The 27,914-nt window shown below is 38.4% G+C and overlaps 1 protein-coding gene across 6 annotated transcripts in view; it reads left to right on the forward strand.

Moving 5' to 3' along the window:
• The window catches only part of OXSR1 (oxidative stress responsive kinase 1), a 66,051-nt gene that overhangs the window by 34,524 nt on the left and 3,613 nt on the right, over positions 1–27,914 (forward strand). For 3 of the 6 annotated variants that reach the window (XR_004971633.1, XM_036333173.1, XM_036333174.1), the window contains exons 6-16: positions 6,815–6,924; positions 8,268–8,369; positions 11,172–11,305; positions 13,264–13,312; positions 13,962–14,027; positions 16,970–17,092; positions 20,330–20,362; positions 22,054–22,200; positions 22,900–22,964; positions 25,795–25,847; positions 27,575–27,643. Coding sequence is in view for 5 of the 6 variants with exons in the window: in XM_036333173.1 (XP_036189066.1) it covers positions 6,815–6,924; positions 8,268–8,369; positions 11,172–11,305; positions 13,264–13,312; positions 13,962–14,027; positions 16,970–17,092; positions 20,330–20,362; positions 22,054–22,200; positions 22,900–22,964; positions 25,795–25,847; positions 27,575–27,643 (951 nt within the window). In the remaining variant the exon portion in view is untranslated. Of the gene's footprint in view, positions 1–6,408; positions 6,577–6,814; positions 6,925–8,267; positions 8,370–11,171; positions 11,306–13,263; positions 13,313–13,961; positions 14,028–16,969; positions 17,093–20,329; positions 20,363–22,053; positions 22,201–22,899; positions 22,965–25,794; positions 25,848–27,574; positions 27,644–27,914 lie in introns of those variants that run through there. The other 3 variants (XM_036333175.1, XM_036333176.1, XM_036333177.1) reach the window with 2 other exon arrangements.

Raw genomic sequence — 27,914 nt, forward strand, 5'->3', positions numbered from 1 at the left:
TGTTGCAACAGTCTGGTGTTTGGCAGGAGGAAGATAATCACTCAAAACTTAATTCTTTCTTCATCATTAAAAGATAACTTAGGTACACATTTTCATGTCGTAAGGTAAGGGAATATTTTAACCAAGCCACATGATGTTCTAATATAAAGGAAAATATTGATAAATTTGATTCTTAAAATTAGCAACCTTTATTCATCAAAAGAGGAACCAACAGTGTATCACCTTGAATAAGTAAAAAGCAAACCACAGGGTATAGAGAAGATATTTGCAGCATGAATACTGATAAAGGGCTCAAATTTAGAATAAATAAAGGACTCATTAAGAAAAAAATCTGATTAGAAAATAGACATAAGGCTTCTCAAATGAAGACATTAAAACATAAGTATAGCCCTAACCAGTTTGGCTCAGTGGATAGAGCGTCAGCCTGCGGACTGAAAGGTCCCAGGTTCGATTCCGGTCAAGGGCATGTACCTTGGTTGCAGGCACATCCCCAGTAAGGGGTGTGCAGGAGGCAGCTGATCGATGTTTCTCTCTCAACGATGTTTCTAACTCTCTATTCCTCTCCCTTCCTCTCAGTAAAAAATCAATAAAATATATTTAAAAAAAACAAAAAACATAAATATAAAAGGTGTTCAGCCTCACTAGTAATCAATTAAAAACGAAGTAGAGTATCATTGGGATACCATGTCATACTGACTCAGTTGGCTTACAAATCTAATAATACCAGTTGTTAGTTTGGATGTAAAGCAAGGAAAAAATCTCATACTCCGATCATGAGAGTGTAAATTAAGTTAAAGATATGCATACCCTAAAACTTTGGCTTTTAGATGGCATGGCCTAGAGAAACTCATGCTTACATGTGCATGGTGCTCATAAGCATTGAGAAAGTTTAAAACATCCCCCAGCCCTTCATTAGTATACTGGATAAATAACTTGTGGTTAATTTATACATTAGAATACTATCTAGTTGAAATTGGGTAGAATTATAACTACATACAACAACATTAATAAATTATAAAGACATAGGATGAAATAAACCAGTCAAATTATATTACAGGGGCCCGCAAAAGTAGGTTTACAGTTTGTATATAGAATGTGACTCCATTATATAAGTTTAACATCAGGGACAATTGTCTATATTGCTTAGGGAAGCAAAACGAGGTGGAAGAAAAAAATAAAGGAGAGGACTGTGATAAAATAGTGAACAGAATTATTACCAGGAATCTGTCTTCCCACCTGGACGGCAATTGAACTGGCAGAATCTGATGCACAGTGGGGTTCTCGAAAACATTTTGTCCGTCATTTCATTATAATACTAGAGGCCCGATGCATGAAATTCATGCAAGGGGCTCGGCTCTCGCATCCCCAGCTTCGTCCAGAAGGTTGTTCGGCTGTCTGGTCTAATTAGCATATTACGCTTTTATTATTATAGATAGATAGATGAGATGCTGTAGGAACTTAACTCTTTCTATATCAATTAGCTTATGGTAAAATTGGCTTCGTTATACATTGTTTTACTTAAAGTCACAGAACCTGTTGATGTTAAGTGAGGACTTACTGTAACTGTTTTGGAATTCTGTGGACCATTAAAGGCTTGAAAATTCTAGGGAAGGTCTTAGATTGCAAATTGTGCTTAATTTGGTCAATTTCAGAGCCAGATTTCTCACCCATCAGCCACTGTATGCAGCTGTGCATTTTTTGGAATGGTTTGCACACAACTTGTGGGAATCATAGTGGGCAAAAATGATCTGTTCTCCAGATATCATGCATCTGTATTCTGATCAGTGATTGCTGCTTCAGATCTCAAAGGTGCAGGCAAAGAGGCAAACAGCCATTATGGTTGTTATACACCCCCTCTCCCTCCCCACAGTGATTTCCAGGCAACTTAATAGGCCAGCACCCATTTTCCTTCCCTTCATTTTTCTCGTCTTTCCCCTTTTGGAGCCAGACATTAAAGACTAGGACATTAAAAAACACCTACATTTACAGGGAAAATTGGAAAATGACTGCACATGCAGAAAAGATCTGAGAAGACCTTTAAGTTTACATCTCAGGCTGATGCTTGACATAGACACAGTCTCCAACAAACAAAAACATTTACAAAAAAAACAGCAAACCCTGGAAATGGGGTAGAATCTGATCTCCACAGTTGCCATATTATCAGATTTAAATCTCCAGTTTTCAACAACAACAAACTTACAAGGCATTTAATGAAACTGCAAAGTATGATCTATTCAAAGGGAATACATAAGTCAACAGAAACTGTCAGTGAAAAAGACCTGAAGGCAGATCTGCTATACAAAGATTTTAAAAGAGCCGTCTTAAAGGTGCTCAGAGAAGTAATGGATGCTGTACAGAAACCAAAAAAAACCATGTCTGAACAAAATGGAGCTATTAATAAAGAGAGAACACCTAAAAGAAACCAAAAAGAAATTATGGAGCAAAAAGTACAATAACTATACTGTGACATGAAAAATTCACTGGAAGACTCACTTGCAGATTTGAGTTGGCAGAAGAAAGAATTGGTGATCTTGGAGGAAGGGAAATGAAAATTAGCAATATGATGAGTAGAAAGGAAAAGGGCTGAAGAAAGTGAACAGAGCTGAGGGAGTAGTTAGACACCAGTAAGTGGACCAACATACACTTTGTGGGAAGTCCAGAAAGAGAAGAGAGAAAGGGGCAGAGAGAGTATTTGATGAAATAATGTCTGAAAACTCCCCAAATTGGATGAATATAAACATCAAAGAAGCTCATTGACCACCAAATATGAAAAACCCTAAAAGACACATTATAATCAAATTTATGAAAGCCAGGGACAAGAATCTTGAGAGCAGCAAGAAAGAAATGACTTGTCACAAGGGATACTGAATAATGTGGTCAGCAGATTTCTTAGAAACTACGGAGGCCAGAAAGCAGTGGGCCGATATATTCAAGTGCTAAAAGAAAAGAATTCTCAACCAAGAATCCATTATCTGATAAAACTTCATCAAAAGTGAGGGATAAATAAGACATTCTCAGATAAATAAAAGCTGAGGATTATGTTTCCACTTGGCCCTCCCTGCAAGAAATGCCCAAGGGAGACCTGCAAAGCGAAATGAGAAGATGCTAGACAATAACTCCAAGCAGGATGAGGAAATAAAGACCTCAATAAAGGTAAATACATGGGCAAGTATGAGAGCTGTTATTATAAGTATTACTGCAACAATGGTTTGTAGCTCTACTTTTTGTGTTTTCTACATGATTTAAGAAACTAATACGCTATTGAAAACAGTAATTGGTCTAAAAGTTAGTATTACAGTAACATTAGTTTATAACTCCATCTTGTCTACATAATTTAAGAAAGTAGTGCTTTTAAAAGAATTGTTCATTTATGGTTTTGAACACACAATGTATTAAGATGTGCTTTTGTAACATCAGTAATCAAAAAGGGTGGGAACAGGGCTATAAAGGGGAAGCGTTTTTCTGTCTTGAAGGTAAGTTGGTATAAATTCAAATTAGAGTGTTATAATTTTAGAATGGCAAGTCTAACCCCTGTGGTAGCCACAAAGAAAATAACTGTAGAATATAGACAAAAACCAACTAAACACAAAACACAAAAGTAACGTAGGAAATGAGGGACAAAACTATTAGATATCAGGAAAATAAATAATACAATGACAGAAGTTTCTTCATATCAGTAATTGCTTTCAATGTAAATGGTTAGCTCTCCAGTCAAAAGGCGGAGATTGACAGAGTGGATAAAAAAACACATGATCAAAAAACAAACAAACAAACAAAACACATGATCCAGTTATATACTGTTTATACAGGTTTTCCCACTACCTGATGTAGAGCACTTTTATGAAATCTTTCGTAAGCCAAAATGGCTTAAAGCAAAGAGAATCTCCTGCTTTCAGAATGTTAACTTTAGCCACTTGATCTCACAAAAAACCTACATTGGTATAGTAATGGCTTTTTTTTGTAAACGTGAAAACCTTCTTCAGGTTTCTTTTAGTTAGTGAAAACAGGTACTCATGTAGTCTTTCGTATTATGCAAACTAGAAAGTGGGGATACCTTTATTGTTAAAATGTCAGTACTACTCAAAGTGATCTACAGATTTAGTACAATCACTATAAAAATCCCAATGATTTCTTTTTTTTTTTTTTTTGTAGAAATAGAAAAACCTATCCTAAAATTCATATGGGATCTCAAGTAACCTCAAATAGGCAAAACAATCTTGAAAAAGAATGAACAAAGCTGGAAGAATGACATTCCCTGTTTTTAAGACTTATTGCAAAGCAACAGTAATAAAAGTAGTATGTTACGTATGCCCTGGCTGGTATGGCTCAGTGTTTGAGTCTTGACCTATGAATTAGGAGGTCACAGTTTGAATCCTGGTTAGGGCACATGCCCAGGTTGCTGGCTTAATCTCCAGTAGGGGGAGTATAGGAGGCAACCGATCAAAGATTCTCTCTCATTATTGATGTTTCTATCACTTTCTCCCTCTTCCTTCCTTTATGAAATCATTTAAGATATATATATTTTTTAAAAAATAGTATGTTATGGGCATAAAGATAGTCAGAGACAGATGAAATAGGAAAGAGAGCTCAGAAATAAACCCTCACATACAGAGTGTGGCAAGAAGAGGTTTATGGTTGTTTGTATGGAAAAATACAATAATCTATAATAATAAAAGGGTAATATGCTAATTAGACCAGACATCATTCCGGGCATCCTTCCAGATAAAACCAGGGCTGGAGCAACGCCTGGGTCCTGGGTGCCTGCTGGCGGCCGGAGGGAAGCCCCGGTTCCGGGTGCCAGAGGGAAGCTGGTGCTGGCAGCTGGGGGATGAGAGGCCTACTCTTGACAGATTTTGTGCATCGGGCCTCTAGTTAATAAATAATAGTGCAAGAATAAATTGTAGTTCTCATACTCACAACTGTAAATCTACTTTTGCCCACCCTGTATATGGTTAAATTGTTTTGACAAAGATACCAAGTCTATTCAAGGACAAATGGTGATGAGAAAACTGCATACTTTCATGAAAAAAAATTAAGTTGGACCCTTATCTAACACCATATACAAAAATTAACTCAAAATGGATCTAAGATTGAAACATAAGACCTAAACAATAAAATTCTAAGAAGAAAACATAGAAAAATAGTTTTATGACATTGGATTTGGCAATGATTTCTTAGAAATGATGCCAAAGGCATGGCTTAACAGAAGAAAAAGTAGACAAATTGGCCTTTATGAAAATTAAAAATTTTGTGCGTACACACTACCAAAAGAGTAAAAGGCAACCCATTAAATGGGAGAAAATATTTGCAAGTCATATACCTGATAAGAGGCTAATAATATCCAGAATTTACGGAGAACTCCTAAAACTTAACATCAAAAAGAGCAAGGTTTTAAAAAATGGATTTGAATAGACATTTCTCCAAAGAAGATAAACAAGGGGCCAGTAAGTACTTGAAAAGCTGCTCAACATCACTAGTCATCAGGGAAATGCAAATCAAAACTACGAGGAAATTTCACCTCACATCCACCAGGATTGACTATCAAAAGAAAACCCCCAAACCCAGAAAATAACAAGGATATGGAGAAATTTGAATCCTTGTTCACTGTTGTTGGAAATGTAAAATGGTACAGCTGCTGTGGAAAACAGTATGGCAGTTCCTGAAACATTTAAAAATACTATATGATCCAGCAGTCCACTGAAAGCAGGGACTCAAACGGATATTTGTACACTCATTTTTATAGCAGCATATTCATAGTGGCTAAATCATGGAAGCAAACCAAGTGTTCCATCAATGAAATAATCAGTACCCAAAATGGTATATACATACAATGGAATATTATTTAATTTATAAAGGAAGAATATTCTGATATCATACAATATGGATGAATCTTGAGGACATTATGCTAAGTGAAATAAGTCAGTTATAAACAGAGAAATGCTGTATTATTTCACCATATGAGGTACTTATAGTCAGAATCATAGAGACAGAAAGTAGAATGCTGATTGCCAGGGCTGTATGGAGAGGGCAGTGAGGAATTATTGTTTAACTAGAGGCCCAATGCATGAAATTCGTGCAAGAGTAGGCCTTTCTTCCCCCGGCTGCCAGCACCGGCTTCCCTCTGGCACCTGGGACCCGGGCTTCCCTCCAGCCCTGACTTTGTCTGGAAGGACGTCTGGCATGACGTCCAGTATGACTCCAGTCTAATTAGCATATTGCCCTTTTATTATTATAGATAGACTAGGGGCCCGATGCATGAAATTCATGCAAGGGGCTCTGCCCTCACAGCCGTGGCGGCTTGCCTCAGCCCTCGCAGCCCAGCTTCGCCCGGAAGGAAGTCCAGGAGGTTGTTTGGCTGTCCGGTCTAATTAGCATATTATGCTTTTATTATTGTAGATGAGTATGCAGTTTCAGTTTGGGAAGATAAAGTGAAAAGAATGGAGTGGAGCAAGGAGGAAAACCTGACTACGATGATGTGTCGGGGTGGAGAGGAATGGAATGAAGGACCTGTTCAGCTGTGTTTTAATTTGGTCCAGAAGTTCCGCAGAGGCTCAGCTTACTCTCTAGGTGGCCCAGGTCTGCTGGGACGTGTCCTTTTTGCTCCTTGTGTAGCCATGCCCGTGCCCCTGGCCTTTGTGTTTCTCTACTTGAGTAAAATTTGCTTTGTTCTCACACGCACAAAAAAGTTTAGCAAGAAGAGCAGAAGATGTCATGCTGTTTGCATATAGAACTATAACTACATTATATTATTTTCCTATTTATTTATGTTATTTACTGTACTTTTAATGCCTTGCTGTTATTTTCTCTGTTTCAGACTTTGGTGTTAGTGCTTTTTTAGCAACTGGTGGTGATATTACCCGAAATAAAGTGAGAAAGACCTTTGTTGGAACCCCTTGCTGGATGGCACCTGAAGTTATGGAACAGGTACTGTGTGTTTTACTTTTTATTTGTTTATTTATTTTAAAAATATATTTTACTGATTTTTTTACAGAGAAGAAGGGAGAGGGATAGAGAGTTAGAAACATCAATGAGAGAGAAACATCGATCAGCTGCCTCCTGCACACCCCCTACTGGGGATGTTCCTGCAACCAAGGTACATGCCCTTGACTGGAATCGAACCTGGGACCCTTCAGTCTGCAGGCCAACGCTCCATCCACTGTACCGAACCGACCAGGGTGGTACTGTGTGTTTTAAAATGGATTAGGGTTTTGTTATGAAATTGAAAAACACTGAGTAATGTTTGCTTCTGTTGGTATACTAGGTTAGGTTTGGGAAATACACAAATTTGATCTTTGGTTAAGACTTTTGTCCTCCTTTAAAAGAGAACTAAAAAAAAACAAACACAAAAACTAGAACTTTACAAAGGACATATGCAACTAGGATTTATACTAAAGACAACCTAAGGAATAATATAATGAAGACTGGTTTAGTAATATTTTTCTTAGTACAAATTATATGATCTAATCTTTTTTTTTTTTTAAATATATTTTACTGATTTTTTACAGAGAGGAAGGGAGAGGGAGAGAGAGTTAGAAACATCAGTGAAAGAGAAGCATCGATCAGCTGCCTCTTGCACATCCCCTACTGGGGATGTGCCCGCAACCAAGGTACATGCCCTTGACCGGAATCGAACCTGGGGCCCTTCAGTCCGCAGGCCGACGCTCTATCCATTGAGCCAAACCGATCAGGGCTGGTTTAGTAATATTTTTCTTAGTACAAATTATATGATCTAACCTTTTTTAAAAAATATATTGATCTCAGAGAGGGAAAGAGAGATAGAAACATCAGTGATGAGAATCATCAATTGGCTGCCTCCTGCACGCCCCCTACTGAGAATAGAGGTCGCAACCTAGGCATGTGCCCTAACCAGGAATTGAACCCTGAATTGAATCCTGGTTCATAGATCAACACTCAACCACTGAGCCACACCGGCCAGGCAGTATGACCAATTTTGTATTTTTATCACAGGTGTTTTTCATATTTTCATATGGAATTCATTAACCTTGCTTTTGTTTACCTATATAATATTTCTTTAATTGAATGTACCATATTTAACGATTTCCCATTGTTGGTGAACATTCATTCAGTTTGGTTCCTTTTTTTTTTTTCTGTTCCCAGGTATATTTAGCTTTTGCCTGCTTTAGGTTATATGATTGGTTTAAAACCTATGAACACTTCCATGGTTCTTGACACATATTGGAAGCTACTTTTTAAAAGTGCTTTTAGGGTGGTAAGGGTAATCCTGTTCATCTCTCTGTTTCCTACAGGTCCGAGGGTATGATTTCAAAGCTGATATCTGGAGTTTCGGGATCACGGCGATTGAATTGGCCACGGGGGCTGCTCCTTATCATAAGTATCCGCCAATGAAGGTGAGGCTTATACCCCAAATACTACCCCAGCTCCTGTCCCAGTTCCATTTCAGAGCCTTTCTTCATTTGACATTTTTACTCATGGAATTATGCCCTGCATTCCTTCTAACTCCTGGAGCAGTTAAAATCTGTAGTAGATATTTGGTATTTAGTATTGAATGACTGTACATTGTAGTGGTACTCTTTATATGATGACTGTCCATCTCCTGACACTAACTGGTTTGATATTAGGGTCTGATGCCTCTCATTTTAGTGTGTGTTCCTTACAGTCACCTTTAATAGGGATGAACAGCCTTACTGGGGATGGTGATCGTTTCTACTTGATAAGGTTGTTGGAAGGGTTATGAATTAATAGTAATTGTAGCTGACATTCATTGAGCACTTATTTTTCCAGGCACTGCTTTAAGTGCTTTTTGTATCTTAAATAAGATAACCCATGCAAAGTGTTCATGTGCCATACATATGTATTATTTTTAATATTTGATAAAAGTTTGCTTAGGACACTAAGCAGCTTTTATTAAAAGCCTATTATTATTTCCTAATGTAGTAGTTACCCGAAATGTAGTCATTAATCCTGTGCCTAACATTAGGAACAGAATGAGTATTTTGTGTTTAAGATGGTGCTGCCAGTACTATTGGTAACCATTTTTATCTATGTGACCCTTTAGTTGTAATATGCACATGAATTCTGTTTTGTTTGCAGTTATTGTTTATAGTTCTTCTTGCCACTTTATAAGATATTCTGTGACTGTTTGAAATGGCAGACCACCGTTGTGAATTGTTATATTGATATTATTCACACCTGTATGATTTTGGTGTAATGTAGAACCTCTAAAACAGTGGTTCTCAACCTCCTGGCCCTTTAAATACAGTTCCTCATGTTGTGACCCAACCATAAAATTATTTTCTTTTTTTTCTTTTTTTTTTTTAAATATATTTTATTGATTTTTTACAGAGAGGAAGGGAGAGAGATAGAGAGTTAGAAACATCGATGAGAGAGAAACATCGATCAGCTGCCTCCTGCACATCTCCCACTGGGGATATGCCCGCAACCCAGGTACATGCCCCTGACCAGAATCGAACCTGGGACCTTTCAGTCCGCAGGCCGATGCTCTATCCACTGAGCCAAACCGGTTTCGGCCATAAAATTATTTTCATTGCTACTTCATAACTGTAATGTTGCTACTGTTATGAATTATAATGTAAATATCTGATATGCAGGATGGTCTTAGGCGACCCCTGTGAAAGGATCGTTCGACCACCCAAAGGGGTTGCGACCCACAGGTTGAGAACCGCTGCTCTAAAAAGATGTTATTTTGTTCCCTTTAAGGATCTAACAATGTGGAGAGGTACAAAACCAGTAAAAGATTATTATGAAAAAACCTCTCTCTCTCTCCATATTCAAAACATATCCTATATAACAAAAGGGTAATATGCAAATTGACCAAATGTCGGAATGACCAGTCGCTGTGATGTGCACTGACTACCAGGGGGCAGATGCTCAATGCAGGAGCTGCCCCCTGGTGGTTGGTGTACTCCCACGGGGAGCGCTGCTCAGCCAGAAGCCGACTCACGGCTGGCGAATGCAGGGAGAGGCTCCCGCCTCCACTGGGGCTCCTGGACTGTGAGAGGGTGCAGGTCAGGCTGAGGGCCTCCCCCCCTGAGTGCACGAATTTCGTGCACTGGGCCTCTAGTACATATATATTGACCTACATGTTTGGTGGGTGCAATTTTGATTCTGTGAAAGGTAAGTGATGTTTAAGGTCATAGTTTGCCTAAAGGTTGAAGATTCCTAGGAGAAAGTGGATATTCACAAAACTTTTAAGAATTTTTTTTTTTTAATATGTAACTGTAAGGTGGTAGGCTGATTTTAAGCAAAAATATATATATATATATATCTTATTTTTATTTATTTTTAAACTAGAGGCCCAGTTCACAAATTCATGCACAGGTAGGGTCCCTAGGCCTGGCCAGCAATAGGAGTGGATCGAGGCCTTCATTTTGTGCTGCCCCCTGGTGGTCAGTGCACTTCATAGCAAGCGATCGAACTCCTGGTCTCCTAGTGAACTCCCAAGGGGACACTTTGCATATTAGCCTTTTATTTTTTAGTGTTGACTTTATGTGTAGAAAAATGGCTTATGCTTTTATAAAAATAGTCAAACAGTATAGTAAAAGAATCACCCAAAGTCCCATCACATAAAAATGACTTTCATTACTTGCATCTCTGTGCATTAAGCTAGTATGTTGCCATGAAAGTCCAGGAAGGAGCAGATGGACAGGATAGTCAAGATTGTCAGTTGCTGCGGGAAAGGCAGGAAGAATGAGAACTAAATAAAGCTCCAGCTTTGTTATCTAGGACATCATTAGTGATTTTAATGATAGAACTATCTGAGGAGTTCTGGGAAGAGAAGGCCAGATAACAAGGCATCAAGTTGAAAGAGAGCCATGAATAGGTAAAGTCAGCAAGTTCACACTCTGAATTTTGCTATGGTTTTAATTTTTTTAAAGGTAGTTTGGCAGTATAGGAGTGGGGACAGAAGACATGAAGAAAGGAGTCTAATTAAAAGATATATAGTATGGATACAGTTGAGCTCTAGTAGGCATAGCATCTGGAAACTTCCTGTAGGATATTGTTTATGTGGATAACTCTGGATTCTGAACAACTGGTCTAAATGTGAACTTTTGGAAAATAATATCTGCTCGTATGTTGGGGGTTGTCCATATTAAAATGTCTTGGCCACAGCATTTAATTTTACTTTACTGAGTCTTTAGAAGTTTTTATTATATTGAAAACTCTTACAGGTTTTGATGTTGACACTGCAAAATGATCCTCCTTGTTTGGAAACTGGTGTTCAAGATAAAGAAATGCTGAAAAAATATGGAAAATCATTTAGAAAAATGATTTCATTGTGCCTTCAAAAGGATCCAGAAAAAAGGTAAATGTCAGATAAGGCTTACTTTTCTCTTCATCTAATATGTTACTAGGAATCACATACATACATGCACAGAGAATTATTTGTGCATATGAAAGAGAGATGAACATATAGAGCAGTGGTTCTCAACCTGTGGGTTGCAACCCCTTTGGGGGTCGAACAACCCTTTCACAGGGGTCACCTAAGACCATCGGAAATCACATATATAATTACATATTGTTTTTGTGATTAATCACTATGCTTTAATTATGTTCAATTTGTAACAATGAAATTGGGGTCACCACAACATGAGGAACTGTATTAAAGTGTCGCGGCATTAGGAAGGTTGAGAACCACTGATATAGAGGATAGAATGAGAAGGTTCAGAGTGTGTGTATGTAACAGACACACACATACACATATGTATACAAATCTACATATATGTACCTATGGACTTTATAGGAAGGATTAGAAAGAATGCGGAAGATAAAATATTCAAGGAAATAATAGCTGAGAATTTTCTAGAATTGATATACCTATATCCTCCGGTTAAAGACCATCTCCCAAAATTCCAAGCAGCATTCCCCTTTTCCACTTGGACACATGGTCATGAAACTACAGGACAATGAGGCAAATAGAAACTCTTAAATGCACCCTGAGGGAACAGATTACCTCCTGAGGAATGGCAAGTAGACCATTAGCCACTTCCCCAGTAATAACAGTTGATGCCAGAATATACTGGCATAATGTTGAGAGAAAATAACTTAACCCAGAATTCTCCAACTAATCAAATTAACATTCAAGAATTAAGCATAGAATTAAGATATTTTTCAGACAAAGATTAAGTTTTTCAGTCATGTTTTAGTACTTAAAGAACTCTTATAAATTGTATTTAGAAAGAAGGAAACAATCCTAGGAGAAGGAATAAATTATAAGAAGCAATGTTGTGCAAACAAACTATGGAACCTATTGAAGACCTGAGTGAATGAAAAAATAGGACTGGTAGTGACTGTTGTCAGTGTGCGTTTATCCTGTCTATTACTCTTTATAGACATCCTGGTTCTCAAGCGTGCGTGCGCATGGGAGTCACCTGGAGAGTCTGATCAGCTAATGACCCCTGGTTCCGCTCTAATTGGTGTGGGTGCAGCCTAGGCAGCAGGATTTTTTCAGCTCCCAGATATAATGCACGGCAACATTTAAGAACCACTGTTTTTAGGGAATTGACCAGGTGATCCTGAACCTTAGAGAAGTGATTTGCTTAGAATTACATGGTAGGTGTGTGGTGTAATCAGGACCAGGCTCTTAAGTATAGAATTGCTTGTTCTTTATTCTCAGCCACACTCAGTTAAAAATTTGTAAAGTTGGTATGATGCCTTTACTCAAAGGAAATAAGACTCTGCACAGTTGAGTAAAATTGAATTTAGATTAAATTTGGGGAATATCTATTAAGTGTAGAGTATTTTTTAAGTGAAGTCTATTTTTAATATGTTAATAAGTTGAAGGCTAGCAAGCAGCCATATAGCAAGAAGCAAAGGACTTTGTGAATTTAGATTTTTTTTTTTTCTTTTAAAAATACTAGTTTGATTGTTGACACTATTATAGATGTCCCCATTTCTTCCTACTTTGCCTAGCTCCACCCAGCGCCACCCGGCCCCCTAACCCCCTGGCTGTCACCACACTGCTGTTGGTGTCTAGATGTATTTTTATGCCTTGTTAAAGTAAACATTTTCTAGCCTACTTCTTGGGAAATAATATTAAATAGCAAACGTATTGGAAGCCACTGAGAAATCATGCTTCCAAAAAGAAATTTCACCTAATGACTTTGTCAAAGAACCTGCAATAATTATTATCAGGACATTTCTACATGAGTTTTTATTCTACTTAATGTCTTATACCAAGTTTATCATAGTTTTCTCAGCTTTGAAGATAAAAACCCATATTATATTTGAATTAATTATAAAAGCTTTCTTTTCTGGTTTTAGACCAACAGCAGCAGAATTGTTGAGGAACAAATTTTTCCAAAAAGCAAAGGTAGGAATTTCTAACTTTTGATTTTTGTGTTCATTTTCTCTTCCTCAGCTACCTAAAGTAGGTTCACTGCTCAGAAGCTGTACTATGTTAATATGGTTGTGTTTAGAAGAATGGTAGTAGTAGATCAAATAATTGCAGAGGCTGCCATTTATACAGTCTTTTGTAATTTAGATACATGATTTAGAATAAGTAAATTTATTTTTCATATAAATTAATTTAAATGTCAATAGATTAAACTTATAACAGGAACAATGAATGTTAAATTTTGCCATTATAAATATAATCTCTGAAAAATACTGAACTCTCATTTCAGGGTTTACTACTAAATTACTAAACATCTCATTTCCTAAAGATTTCTGATAAGTGGGAATTTACTGTATTTGGAAGTATCGGACCATGATCCCAAAGGACATATGGTATAAAGCAAACTTTTCATAGATAATGGTTCCTAACAATACACTAAAGCTCTGTGGCACCTTATAAACCCGTGTTAGCAGTATCCGAAGGGAGCTTCAGAATAAAAAAATGGAAGCGTTTCTTGAACTTCTTTATAAAACATTTAATTTGTCACATTTTAATTTGTGTCAATAAAAACTTCTTTGTCAATCAAAACTTGTTATAAGAAAAAATACTTATTTTTCCTCTCCAGAATAAAGAATTTCTTCAAGAAAAATTATTGCAGAGAGCACCAACCATTTCTGAAAGAGCTAAAAAGGTGGGTATTTAACTCGGTTTTCCTGGGAAATTGCTTTGAGTCGATTTACTTTTGCATTTTGAAGGTAATACTTTGTTGCCCTGGCTGGTGTGGCTCAGTTGGTTGAGCGTGGTCCCATGAACCAAAAGGTCACTGGTTCGTTTCCTGGTCAGGGCACTTGCCCAGGTTGCAGGTTCGGTTCCTGATTAGGGTGCATATAGGAGGCAACCAATTGGTTTCTCTCCGTCTCTCTCTAAAAAAAAAAAATCAATAAAAAGTAATACTTTGTTAACAGTCTGAGTATTACTCATTTTCTTTCAACCCTTTCTTTAGCATTCTTTGATACGTTCATTCAGTAAATATCATTTATCTACTGAATGCCTACATGAATGAATTCTACACTGTGTTAAATCACTATTTGCAAACTAGAGTGAGTTGTGAGGTTGGGCTCTTCCTCACACCATACAAAAGTATTGAAGATACCACTTCATATCCACTAGGAGGACTAATAAAAAAGACAGACAATAACAAATATTGATAAAGGTGTGGAGAAGTTGGAACCTCACACTTTAATGGAAGTGTAAAATGGTGCAGCTCCTTTAGAAAGTAGTTTGGCAGTTCTCCCAAAGGCTAAACAAAGCTGCCATATGACTCAACAGTTCCACTTCTTGGCATGTCTAAGAGAATTGAAAACATGTACACATAAAAATATGTACACAAATGTTCATAGCAGCATTATTCATAATAACTAAAAAGTGTAAAAAACCTGAATGTCCATCTACTGATGAATGGACATCAGTATGTAACATGTCCTGTATCTGTTTAATGCCATAAGAAAGAATGATGTATTGATACATGCCATAACAAGCATGAGCCTTTAAAAAATTATGCTAAGTGAAAGAAATCAGGTACAGAAGGCCACATATTGTGAGATCCCACTTATGTGAAATGCCCAGACTGGCAAATTTATAGAGACAAAGTAAATTAGTGGTTGCCTAGGACTGGAGGGATTTTAGAGAAATAGGCAGTGACTGATAATGAGTATGGGTTTTGGAGGGTGGGGTGGGAGGAAGTGATGAAAATAACCTAAATTTCATTGTGGAGATGGGTTCACAACTCTGAATAAAATGATTAAATTATATACCTTAAATGGGTTAACTGTATGGTATAAGAATTATCTATAATAATAAAAGCATAATATGCTAATTAGACCAGATGTCCTTTCAGACGACCTTCCAGATGAAGCTGGGGCTGTGAGTCGGGTCCTAGGTGCCAGAGGGAAGTTGGTGCCGGCAGCCGGGGGAAGGAAGGCCTACTCTTGCACGAATTTCCTGCATTGGGCCTCTAGTATCTCAATAAAGCTGTTACTGAAAAAAAGCATTTAGAGAATTGCAGCACCACCAACATAAAGCTCTTAGAAATTGAAAACATTATAGAATAAATGAAAAAATTCAGTACAAAAGCTGTAGAGTCAAGTTTAGGATGTTTCCCAGAAAACAGAGCTAAAAGGTCAAGAAATAGATAACAAGAGAGAAAAGACAAGAACAGTAAAAGGATCATTTAAAAAGATTCAACAGATGAGTAAAATGAATTCCAGAAAAAGAGAACTAAAAAGGGGAAAAAAAAGAAAACAGAAGAAAGGAAATTATTGAATAAATAATTCTGGAAAAATTCTAAAACTAGAGGTCATGAATTTCCAGATTGAAAGCGCCCAAGTATCGGCACAATGAATGAAAACAGGCCAACACTGAGGCCCACCGCCATGGTCACTGAGAACACTGGAAGCAAAACGCTTGTTGGAGAAGGAGGAATGATCACAGACAGGAGCAGGAGTCAGGGTCAGGGTCAGGAGTCAGGACGACCTCAGGAGCGCTTCTGGCAACCGGATCACACTGGAGCAGTTACGCTCAACATGTTCAAAGGAAATAATTTCTGATCCAGACTTTTTCTTAACAGGCAAACTGTCAGTGAGATGCAGAGATGGAATAAAGATATGTTTTAGAAATGCATGGCCTTAGTAAGTGAGCCAGGCTAATGGTGGGGAAAGTGCCTAAACTAAGAAGAGGGAAGTCACATGATCCAGAAAGCATGGTCCTCTGGATGATGGTAGAGGGAGATCAGAAGTACTAGACGTGGTGTGAAACCTTCCTGGGGGAGCAGATGAGGAGGCTCTGGTGGGAGTCTTCCTCCAGAAGATGACGCTGATGCAGAATACCTACTGTGCATGAATGTGCTGGGAGGAGACGTACATAGCTGGGAGAGAATCGGGGGATAAATTTGACAAGTACTCAGAGATAAGCAAATATTAACTCCAGGGAAAACAAAAATGTTATGCAGGAAAGAAAAGTAATTATAATGCACAGTAAGGCTCAGCCATATCAATTATGTAATCAGGTTATGTAAACACTAAATATTGATTTAACCAAAATAATATATCTTGAGAAAAGAGTAGAGGGGTGGTAATAGGGTTAAATTCTCAACTTCCAAAGTAAGAAGTCCAATAGATAATTCCTAAAATAAGAAAATGAGTAATAATGAAACCATGTTACATAGAGAGATGAAAATACAATCCAAAAGAATAAGCTAACATGAGTTGAAAATGGTTGCTTATGATAAATAGAACGAAAGATAGGAGATTGTTGTTTTTCTTAACAAAATTTACACAGCTATAGGGCTCTTAAAATTGTACAGGTATAATTGTGATTTTTAAATAAAATTATGACTTCACATAAGGACTTGGATGATGTTCGAGTTCAGAGCATAAGTATAGGGAGAGTAGTGGTTGTGAGTAAAGAAAGAGTGGAGATTACGAGCAGGGCTGAGCCGGCGAGGGCTGGAGGGTGCTTCCAGGAGAATGATTATCTGCTGGGTTGAGGTAGTATACGGAGAGGAGAATATGATTGACTTTTCTATATAATAAATGTCAACGTTAGCATAACTTACATCTCTCTTCCAATGAGCAGGTTCGGAGAGTACCAGGCTCCAGCGGCCGTCTTCATAAGACAGAAGACGGAGGCTGGGAGTGGAGTGATGATGAGTTTGATGAAGAAAGTGAGGAAGGGAAAGCAGCAATTTCACAACTCAGGGTAAGTTTTATGAAACTGTATGCTTCAGCCAGAGCTCTATCTTTCTGTCTGAAGCCTTTGAGATAATACTGCATTCTATAATTCTGGTCACCCTACCCACCTAAAATATAAAAAACCCAAGTGACAGAATTTTCTTGAACAACTTATCAATATCAGGAGCCCAATTGATTTTACATGGAGAAGTGAACTGGCAGGTCTGTTTGAATATGATAATATTTAGGGCACGTACAAATGACCCAAGTCTAGAGATGAAAACTACAATGTCCAAGATGAACGTACACTGGGTGGGATTAATGGCTAATTATGCATTGCAAAGAAAAGATTAGTGAACTTGAAAGACTAATAGTAATAGAAACTTTGACCCTGAGGTCTGCTAAACTCCTATCTGAAGAGTAATAGTGCATCTCATCTCTTCTTATAACTATTTGATATAACCTTGTTGATGATGATGATGTGTGTATGCTAGTTTTTGCTAGAGTGAAAATAGTCTTGTTTTCATTTGTTTTATCACTGTTGCCTAAATTTAATGCCTGAAATGATTTTAGGGCTTACCCCCAAGAATAGGAAACAAACACAAAATTAAATGTATAGACTATTGTGATGTCTGAGATGGAAAATAGATCGGATGGGAATAGCAGCAGATTAGACACTGTACAAGAAAAGATTAATGAACTTGAAGGCTAGCAATAGAAACTGCTAAATGAAACTGAGGAAAGAATTTATAAAAAATGAAGAGAATCAGTGAGCTAATACAAACATTAAGCAGCATAATATACATGTTATTGGAATCTCCAATGTGTGTAGAAAATATTAATGTTTGAGGTCATTACAGCCTTGACTGGTCAGAACCTTTTGTGGGATGAGCAGTGGCTAGTGGCATATCTTTGCCTGCTTTTAAGAACGAAGGTTTCTTGGGGAAATGGCTGATTACAGGGCTTTCACAGATAATATACAAGATGAATCTGGAATACCTTCTTTTGTCAGAAAGTAAATATTTTTTATTAAAACAAAAAAATCATAATAATAGATGAGCCTGGTTCACGGATCTCCCAGTGGCCAAATCAGCAAGAATTTAATCTTTAAAACCATTAAGTGCAGTAATAAATTATAAATAATTTATTAAGTCCACAACAATAAATGGGGGAAAGGAATGGTTTTTTTCATTGTAGTGAACTGCCATGCCAGTGCTGACTGGTAAACGTTGAGGAGTGTTGTACAGGGAGAATTATCATTTTACAGCCACCATAAAGCAGTCATAAAGATTAGATCAGGCAAGGATCATCAACAGATGCTAAGTATAGGAGAATATTTTGATGAGCAAGATATTTACATGGTTTTAAAGTGTCTCTTCACAGAGTACCTTTTAGTTGCAAAATACAAAATAGTTCCTGCATACTGGAGAAATCAAAAATTGCCCTGAGTAGATGATTAACATCACTAATGAGGGGCAGACGAGCACGTGCTTCCCTAAGATATGAAACCCTAGGAAGGACACAACACTGTAGAATTCCAGCTGTGAGTTCATATAATTAGTCTAGATCAGGAGGAACCATCAGACAAACACAGATCAGGAGCATTCTATTCAAATCAAGTGTGTGGGGGGTATTCTTCAAAAATATTTATGTGCCAGATAGAAGCAACCTAAAGAGACATGACCGCTAACTGCAATACATGACCCTAGAGTTTATCCTGTACTGGAAGAAAAACAGGCTATAAAATGAGGTCTGTTGAAAAAAGTTGGATTATGGACTATAAATAAAAGTACTATTGTTAAAGTTACTGAAGTTCGTAACTTCAGTAGTGTTATGTAAGAGAATATCCATATTGCCCTGACCGGTTTGGCTCAGTGGATGGAGCGTCGGCCTGCGGACTCAAGGGTCCCGGGTTCGATTCCGGTCGGGGGCATGTGCCTTGGTTTCGGGCACATCCCCAGTAGGGAGTGTGCAGGAGGCAGCTGATTGATGTTTCTCTCTCATCGATGTTTCTGGCTCTCTGTCCCTCTCCCTTCCTCTCTGTAAAAATCAATAAAATATTAAAAAAAAAGAGAGAATATCCCTATTAAGAAATACAATAACTATTCAGTGGTAAACAGCTATTTATTAATAACTATTATTATCTATTAAAGAGAAAGTGAGCATTGAAACAATAAAGCAGATGAGGAATAAATACTATTAATAGGTGAATCTGGGTAAAGGGTACACTGGTGTTCTTTGTATTGTTCTTTTTTTTTTTTTTTTTTTAAATATATTTTATTGATTTTTTACAGAGAGGAAGGGAGAGAGATAGAGAGTTAGAAACATCGATGAGAGAGAAACATCGATCAGCTGCCTCCTGCACATCTCCTACTGGGGATGTGCCCGCAACCCAGGTACATGCCCTTGACCGGAATCGAACCTGGGACCTTTCAGTCCGCAGGCCGACGCTCTATCCACTGAGCCAAACCGGTTTTGGCTGTATTGTTCTTTATGTAAGTTTGACATTTTTTCCAAATAATAACATTTTTTGTTTTTTTTTTAACAAGGTTTGAGGTTGGCCATATACTTGCTGTGATACATTAGCTATTAGCTAAACCTTGATTCTCCTTAATAAAATGGTGATGAGAATTTTAAAACAAACCCAAACTGACGTTTTAATTAGTCTAAATCCATATTTGGTAATTTACCATAAATTGGTATTTGTTTAGAGATGAAGTTTTTGGGTTTTTTTTGTTCCCCAGTAGTATCCAGAATTACTACTAACTGTTTTGATTTATTAAATAACTTTAGCTTAGATTTTCATATGGTAGGTTATAATTGGTTTTTCAATTTTGGCTCTAGAGTTTTCTTCATTAAAGCCCATAATCATAATTACCCTGTGTTGAGAATTATTAAATATTAGCTTGAAGGTTGGCATTTGGTCTGGTTTATTACACACATAATATGTTCATAATTAGTAGAAAGTTGTGCTTTGAAAAATGTGATCTTCCTGCTGTCTGAGAACTCAGTCTCGTTATGTTTGTTTATAAACTTCAAGTTGTGAGCTCTTCAGGTACCATCAGTACAGGCCACCTGGACAAAGATTGCAATAGTCACGACAGTTTTCTTTTTCCTGAAAACTTTCACGAGAGTTGCCGGTGAGTGAATGTGTGGATCGGAAGAAATGGAGTTCACTTGCGGTTCAGCTTTCTGTGCAGTTTGGAACTGACCAAGGAACCCGAGTTTTGAGTTAACAAGGCTTCTTTTTCTGTATTTCTTTTAGTCTCCCCGAGTGAAAGAATTATCAAATTCTGAGGTAAGTAGTTGTGATTATTGAATTGTTAAAGAATATAGGCTTTTGTTTGGGTTTGGTTTTAATGTTAAGCACATCCTATATAATAAAGAGCTAACATGCTAATGAGACCAAACAGCAGAACAACCATCCCGAAGACCGTCCAGACAACCTTCTGGATGAAGCCTGGGCTGTGAGGGCCGAGGCAGCCGGCGCTGAGTGTTCATATATTAACATGTATCAGAATTTACTTCCTTCCTTTTAAAGGCTGAATAATATTCCATTGTATGTATATACCACATTTGTTTATCCATTCATCTGTTGGTGACACTTGGATTGCTTCCATCTTTTGACTATCCTCCTGTATAATAAAAGCCTAATATGCTAAGTGTCCGGTCAGCCATTCAACCAATCAAAGTGTAATATGCTAATGATATGATAAGGCTGCTCAACTGCTCGCTATGACGTGCACTGACCACCAGGGGGCAGACAGTCAACTGGGTCACTATGATGTGCCACCAGGGGGCAGATGCTCCAACTGGTAGGTTAGCCTGCTGCTGGGGTCTGGCCGATCGGGGATTGAGCGAGATGGGCCGGACACGCCCTGGAGCCCTCTCCAACTGGCCAACCTCCCGTGTCCCTCCCTGGCCCCAGTCGGGCACTGGTGGGGTCCCTCGGCCTGGCCTGTGCCCTCTCGCAATCTGGGCTAAGGAACTCCCTCCCCACCTCACCCCGAGTTCATGGATTTCGTGCACCGGACTACTAGTTGTTAATAAAATTCCTATGAAAATGGCTGCACAAATACCTGTTGAAGTCCCTGCTTTCAGTTCTTTCAGGCCTGTACCCAGAAGGGAATTGCTGAATCCTACGATAATTCTGTTATTAAGTTTTTGAGGAACCACCATACTGTTTTGCAATGCACAAACTTACAGTTTCTCCACATCCTCTCATTACTCTGTTCCTGTGTTTATTTTTGGCAAACATGTATGTGCATGCTTCATTTTAAAAAGTGTTAATAATTATATTAAGATTTTGAAAACTAATCTTAAAGTTCTGTTTTTCTATCAAAATCCAGAACCAATGAGTAACTTTTAATTTCCTCTATATGAAACTAAATGAACACAAAATTTTACTTCCTGATCTCCTTGATTTTGCTTATATATTATGAGCTGTTAGACCTCTCTTCTTGTCCTTCTAATTTTTTTTCTCTTTTAACTCTAAATTTGATTTCTTTTCACTAACTTTTCTTCTCCAAGTTACATAATTAAAATGTAGAAATATTTCAAACATGCAAAATAACATATATAATGTCTATGTTAGTCATAAAGTTTCATATCCATTTTGAAAAGCATTTCAGCTATACTAAGGAATTACTGGCTGATTGTCTTTCTTTATAAGTAATGGAAAGTCCCTAGACATAGAAAAAGGTAGCTTGTATAATTTTGTATTGCATACTTAAATTTGTATTTTGAACATGCTATTTTGCTGGGCAAAGGGTGCAGAATAGATGTGGTTAAAAGTAAGTATGATACAATGAACTGCTATATTGAAGAAGAAGAAAAAAGTGAACTACTAATATATGCTGCAGCATCACTGAACAAACTATGCTATGAAAGAAGCCAGACACAAAAGAATGCATTGTTTTTTGAGGTCCAGCCAACCTTGCTCAATGGCGGTGAATGAAACATTATTCAAGGATATTCATTCTGTTACAGCTGTTTCCAACAACAGATCCCGTGGGTACTTTACTTCAAGTTCCAGAAGAGATTTCTGCTCATCTACCTCAGCCAGCTGGGCAGACGCCTGCACAGCCAACTCAAGTCTCTCTCCCACCCCCCGCAGAGCCAGCAAAAACAGCTCAGGTAAAGCAGGGGCATGCATTAGTGGTTAGCCTCTGGGAAGACGTAAAAAGCAGAGAGGAATGTGCTCATATAATAAGGTGACCTTATTATATTAGGTGGTAGATTTTGAAACAAGTTTGAATTCTTTTCCCCCAGTTTTAAATGTATGCAGATAAGAGAGTTTTATAAGGATCACAGAGATTTTTAAGCAAAAAAAAAAAAAAAAATGTTAACAATGGAAACATTTCAAACATCAAAACTTGGGGGTTAATGTTGTCAGCCATTTATTAGATCCTTATTATGTTTAACTTCAGAATGCAGCTGACAGTTATCTTGACACTAGGAAAATTGTCGACTGTTCTCTTTTTGTTCACTTACGTTTGTGTTATTTATTAATACTGTCTACAATCCATGATTTTCCAGTATTCCTCTTTTTAAGATATTGGTCAGTTTTATGGGGGTTGACTTTATTAAAATGAGGGAATGTCATCTGTAAATCCACATACTCCGGAGCACACAGACTTATGAAAGCAGCGGGGGGAAGTTGCTGCCTTGGAGTGCGTGTCCTCCCACAGCAGGGAACGTCCTCGGGACCAGGATGGCCTCACCTGGCGATGGAGAAGCTTGCTGCCAAGTGGACGGTTCCTCTGCAGATGAGCAGCAGTCACCTCCATGCGTAGCAGTCCTGGCAGTGACCCTCTACCTTTCAATGCTTTTTAGGCTCTGTCTCCAGGAGCAGGTTCACAAGAAACCAAGATCCCCATCAGCCTAGTACTAAGATTAAGGTCAGTCGACGTTTTGTTTTGTTTTGTCTTCTGAATACTCTGAACACGCTCTTTTCTCTTCGAAAGTTACTCCTTGTTCCAATGGTCTGTGCCCAAGAGTAACCAGATAGGCTTGCGTGTCCTGGCACCGGGTGCATTTGCTTGCAGGTGTATTATTTCACTCTGAAATAATAGGAGCAGCGTGAGGCCTTGGATGTTGACAGCCACCTGGTACATACTCTTCATTGTTTCTCCACTAATTGTGCATTTGCAATGTAGGTCGTTCAGATTAGGAATATGGTCTTTAACCGAGGAACGGTTTTAGGGGAGTAGCACTAAGTGGGCTTATCTGAAAATTAGTCTTGTAATTGTGACCATATCAATAGCATGGACTCTGAGACCAACTAACCCAAGAGCGGAGTGCTTTCTGACTGTGAGAGAGCAAGTAAAGGCCTGCTCCTTAAAAGTGGAGGGGACTTCTACGTGTGTAGTTTTGTCTGTTTCTCTGTTGTACAGCAAGTGCTCTCATGGATGCTTCTTGGTGGGGCTGCAACAGATTGCTCGCAGGAAGTCCATGGTGGCGATCTGTTCATTTTAACCCTCTCCCTTTGCAGGTAGTTGGGTTAGGATTCCAGAGCATTCTTATCAGAATAGCTGTGAATGTTGTATTGCTATAAAGTCTCATTCTACTCATAAATGAACTTTAAAAATGTATTTATGCCCTAACTGGTTTGGCTCAGTGAATAGAGTGTCGGCCTGTGGACTCAAGGGTCCCGGGTTCGATTCCGGTCAAGGGCATGTACCTTGGTTGAGGGCACCTGCCCAGTGGGGAGTGTGCAGGAGGCAGCTGATCGATGTTTCTCTCTCTTCGATGTTTCTAACTCTCTATCCCTCTCCCTTCCTCTCTGTAAAAAAAATCAATAAAATATATATATTTTTAAAAATCAATAAAATATATTTTTTTTAAAATAAAAATTTATTTACTGATTTGGGGAGGGAGGGGAGAGAAGAGAAAGAGAGAGAGGTTTTTTGTTCCACTTATTTATGCATTCATTAGTTGATTCCTGTATGTACCCTGACTGGAGATTGAACCTGCAACCTGGTGTATCAGGATTAGGATGACACTCTAACCCAGTGATGGCGAACCTATGACACGCGTGTCAGAGGTGACACGTGAGCTCATTTTTTGGTTGATTTTTCTTTGTTAAATGGCATTTAAATATATAAAATAAATATCAAAAATATAAGTCTTTGTTTTACTATGGTTGCAAATATAAAAAAATTTCTATATGTGACACGGCACCAGAGTTAAGTTGGGGTTTTTCAAAATGCTGACACGCCCAGCTCAAAAGGTTCACCATCACTGCTCTAACCAACTGAGCTACCTGGCCAGGGCAGAAAACAATTTAGTTTTAGAAGCATCACATGAGATGGTTCAGGCCTTCTTAAACTGTACTAACACTTTTAAAAGGCTTTCACTAAATTATATTGACTCATTCCTCCTTCCACATATGAATTCCTAGTCATCCTCTTGCTATGACCATAATTAGAGATAGACGTAGCAAGAGCTGTTTGGAGAATGCTTTGATTTTACCACTAGGAGCAATAAAATTATGCCATAAATGTGAGGAAAGCAGATCTGGTTACCTTTTCTTTACAAAAGCCTCCTCAGTGTACCCTATCTCATCTCAAGTAGTTCGGAATTAATAGAGTGTCTTAGTAATCTCATCCTATTTTAATTGTACTTAGAGAATACCACTTGTCTCTTTTTGAAAATTTGTTATGCTGCCTTCTAGCAGTCAGTAGACAGTACAAAACTTCTACTTGACGTGTGCTCCAGGAAGGTGGAAAAGGTACTTGGAAGGGATGCAGTTAGCTTTCTAGAGGGTGGTTTCTTAATGGACTGTGTTGCAATCCTGTTTATGGAGGAGGGGGCTAGATTCTTCTCGCTGATGAAAACTTTGAGGTTAAATGATGAGGTTAAAGACAATATTATTGTCTTTAAAGGTGTTGGTGCTTGACATGTCAGTTAAATCACTAGTGATGCTAAATGTTGGACCTACTTTTAATCAGCTTTCAGAAAGAATAGATTGAACAATTATACAGTCAACAGATTATATATATATATATATATATATATATATATATATATATATATCACTCTTAGCTACTAAGGAAGAATATGGAAAAAAGAGAAAATGAAATGCCTCACTTGATAATCAAGTCTGGGTTGGAAGTTGATTTGGATTATGTACTAATAGCTAAAATCAAATTTCAGGCAGTATACATGCAGAAGTACAAGTTTGGATGCAGGGCGCAGAGAAGGCGGTGCAAGGGTTGAATCACGTGGGGGCAGGTTGTGTTGGAGATGGGTAGCTGTATTTTAAGCACAGTAACAGGAACCTCCTCAAGTATTTGCCAATAGTCCTAAGCCCTCTGCATTGTTTAGATAAAATGGATTTGGGTTCTAAGTGATCAGACATGTCTGCCGTTAGACATAATGTTCTAATTTCTCCACCTTTAACCAGAACCTCCAGGGAGCCTGGTTAATTTCAGTACGGTCTATGTGGTATATGTAACTTTTCCTTGCCCGTCACGTATGAGGATCTGTGGAGTCAAATGTTAACTCTTTGCCGATATGGGCCCAGTTGTTTTCCCATCTCCTTGGACTGCCCAAATCCTACCCATCCATTAAAACTTACTTCTGATTTTTTTTTCTCATCTCATTAGGATTAATGATATGATCTTTGGGAATAAGACAGTCTTGAGGCACAGCTTTCCTAATATATGTTGGCAGAGTCTGTGTGGGTAAATTCAGAAGTTGATTTTATACATCCTCTTTTTTTCATAGGAATTCCAAAAAAGAACTAAATGATATTCGATTCGAATTTACTCCTGGGAGAGGTAAGTCATCAAAAAAACTGGAGCTAAAGTAACTGCTGCTTTGTTTAGTGAGAGGTGTTGTGAAGGTTTGTCCTTGAAATATGTTACGTAAAGGATGATAAAAATGTTCCAGATTGGGGGCATATGAATAAAATAATGCGCTTCGTTACTACTAACCTCATTCAGAAAATCTAGTGCCGGTGACCCTTGAATAGCATGGGTTTGAACTGCGTGGGTGCTTATACACAGATTTCCCAATGAATACTGTAAATGTATTTTGTCTTCCTTGTAATTTTCTTAATAACGTTTTCCTTTCTCTATTATTAGACTGCAGCATATAATACATGTAACATACAAAATATATATTACTTCTCTGTTTATGTTATTGGTAAGGCTTCCAGTCAACAGTAGGCTATTAGTAGTTAAGTTGTGGGGATAGTCCAGAATTTCCCAATGCACTGCTGGTCAGAGCCCCTACCTGCCCCTCATGTTGTTCAGTGGTCATCTGTATAATACAAACAGTAATTAATACAGTTACTGTTGGCCAGGCTTGTGCTCTGATAATGTACACTATCTCATTAAATTCTCAAAACAACCCACTACATAAAGATTACCCACATTGTATGGATGATGAAATCAAGAGACAGGTGAAGTAACTTGGCTGGGAAGAGGCGTAGCTGGAATTCAAACCCATATCTGTCAGAGGCAAAGTTCTTGCTCTTATCACTGGACATGGTTATCCTCATGACAATAAAGAAGAAAAAAACGAGGCTTCCAGACTCGTCTCTCCCAAGGCTAAAATTGAGCCTGTCGTGCAGTTTCTGGCCATGAACTTCTCCCTGGAACATGGCTTATTGCCTTCGTTACTCAGTGTTCAGATCTGGGGAGTGGCCAGCAGCAAACAGATACCTGTCCTTTGTGCCATGCTTAATCTTCTTGCTGCCTTATATCATCAGCAACTGACTATGGAAGAGAGTAGATGCAGATGTACAGAGGGGTAGTCGCTCTACTTTTTAAAAACCAGGCAGGGTCACATACTTAAGAACTAATTCAAATTGCTGGTTGTCTGCACAAGTGTGTGCATGTCCCCTCTGAGGGGCTCAGGGTTCAGCCCTTGTCGGGGAGCATCATTGACTCAGTTGGGGGTGAGGGTAACTGGGGATACTCTGTCTTCATCTTTTTAGTTTCTCATTACAATTGCTCAGATTATAGCACCCAACATAATTAGCTATGAAGAAAAGCCCATCATCATCATCATAAAAGATTTCAGCAAAAAGTTGGGAGTGTGATCCCAAAAACAATAGATTGCATTTTATTTTTTCAAGATTTAATTGAGAGAGAAAATAAATCACTGTTTTATTAGCCCTGGGGATGTGGCAGGTTTGCCATCATGTCTCAGAGCTCATGAGGCACAGGCCAGGGCTGCCCTTGGACCAGGCGTCTCCTCAGCAGCATCCCTGGCAGGTGCTCTCCCACTGAAATGACACCATTATTGAGACAATTATCTTTACCTTGAGCTCACATTTGCTGTCTGGTTGTATTGCTTTTGCCCTCCGGCTAGACCTGTGAGAATTCCTCAGTTGAGATAATCCCAGGGCTTAAACCTACGTGTGTGGGAGGAAGACCTCCCCCTGCCTCCTTGGTTCGGTAGATTTAGTAGCTGAAGCCTGGCAGTGCCAACGCCTGCTCGGAGGGTTAGCAGTGACGTGCCGCGCAAGAAATGGAACACCTCTGCTTTGTCCTTGCAGATACCGCAGAGGGCGTCTCTCAGGAGCTCATCTCTGCTGGCCTGGTGGATGGAAGGGATTTAGTCATAGGTAACTCCACTCTGCTCTACCCTTCCCCCCGTCTCTGTCTGTGTACTTAGGACCAAGAAAACCAGGCTTTGATGCCACTGAGCGCATATCAGTGGTTCTTGGAATGGTCCTTGGCTTGGCTGAAATAACAAGTATTGGGCACAGTTCCTTACAAAAAAAGAAAATGTCACTCCTGAGTTTGTTTTGTGACCTTTGGTGATAGTGAAAAGCCCACCCAGATCGCTGGGAGACTGGTAGAAGTGATGACAAAAATTACAAGTTAAAGTAAGCG

This window comes from Myotis myotis, unplaced genomic scaffold (assembly GCF_014108235.1).
Source record: "Myotis myotis isolate mMyoMyo1 unplaced genomic scaffold, mMyoMyo1.p scaffold_m19_p_13, whole genome shotgun sequence".
NCBI lineage: Eukaryota > Metazoa > Chordata > Mammalia > Chiroptera > Vespertilionidae > Myotis > Myotis myotis.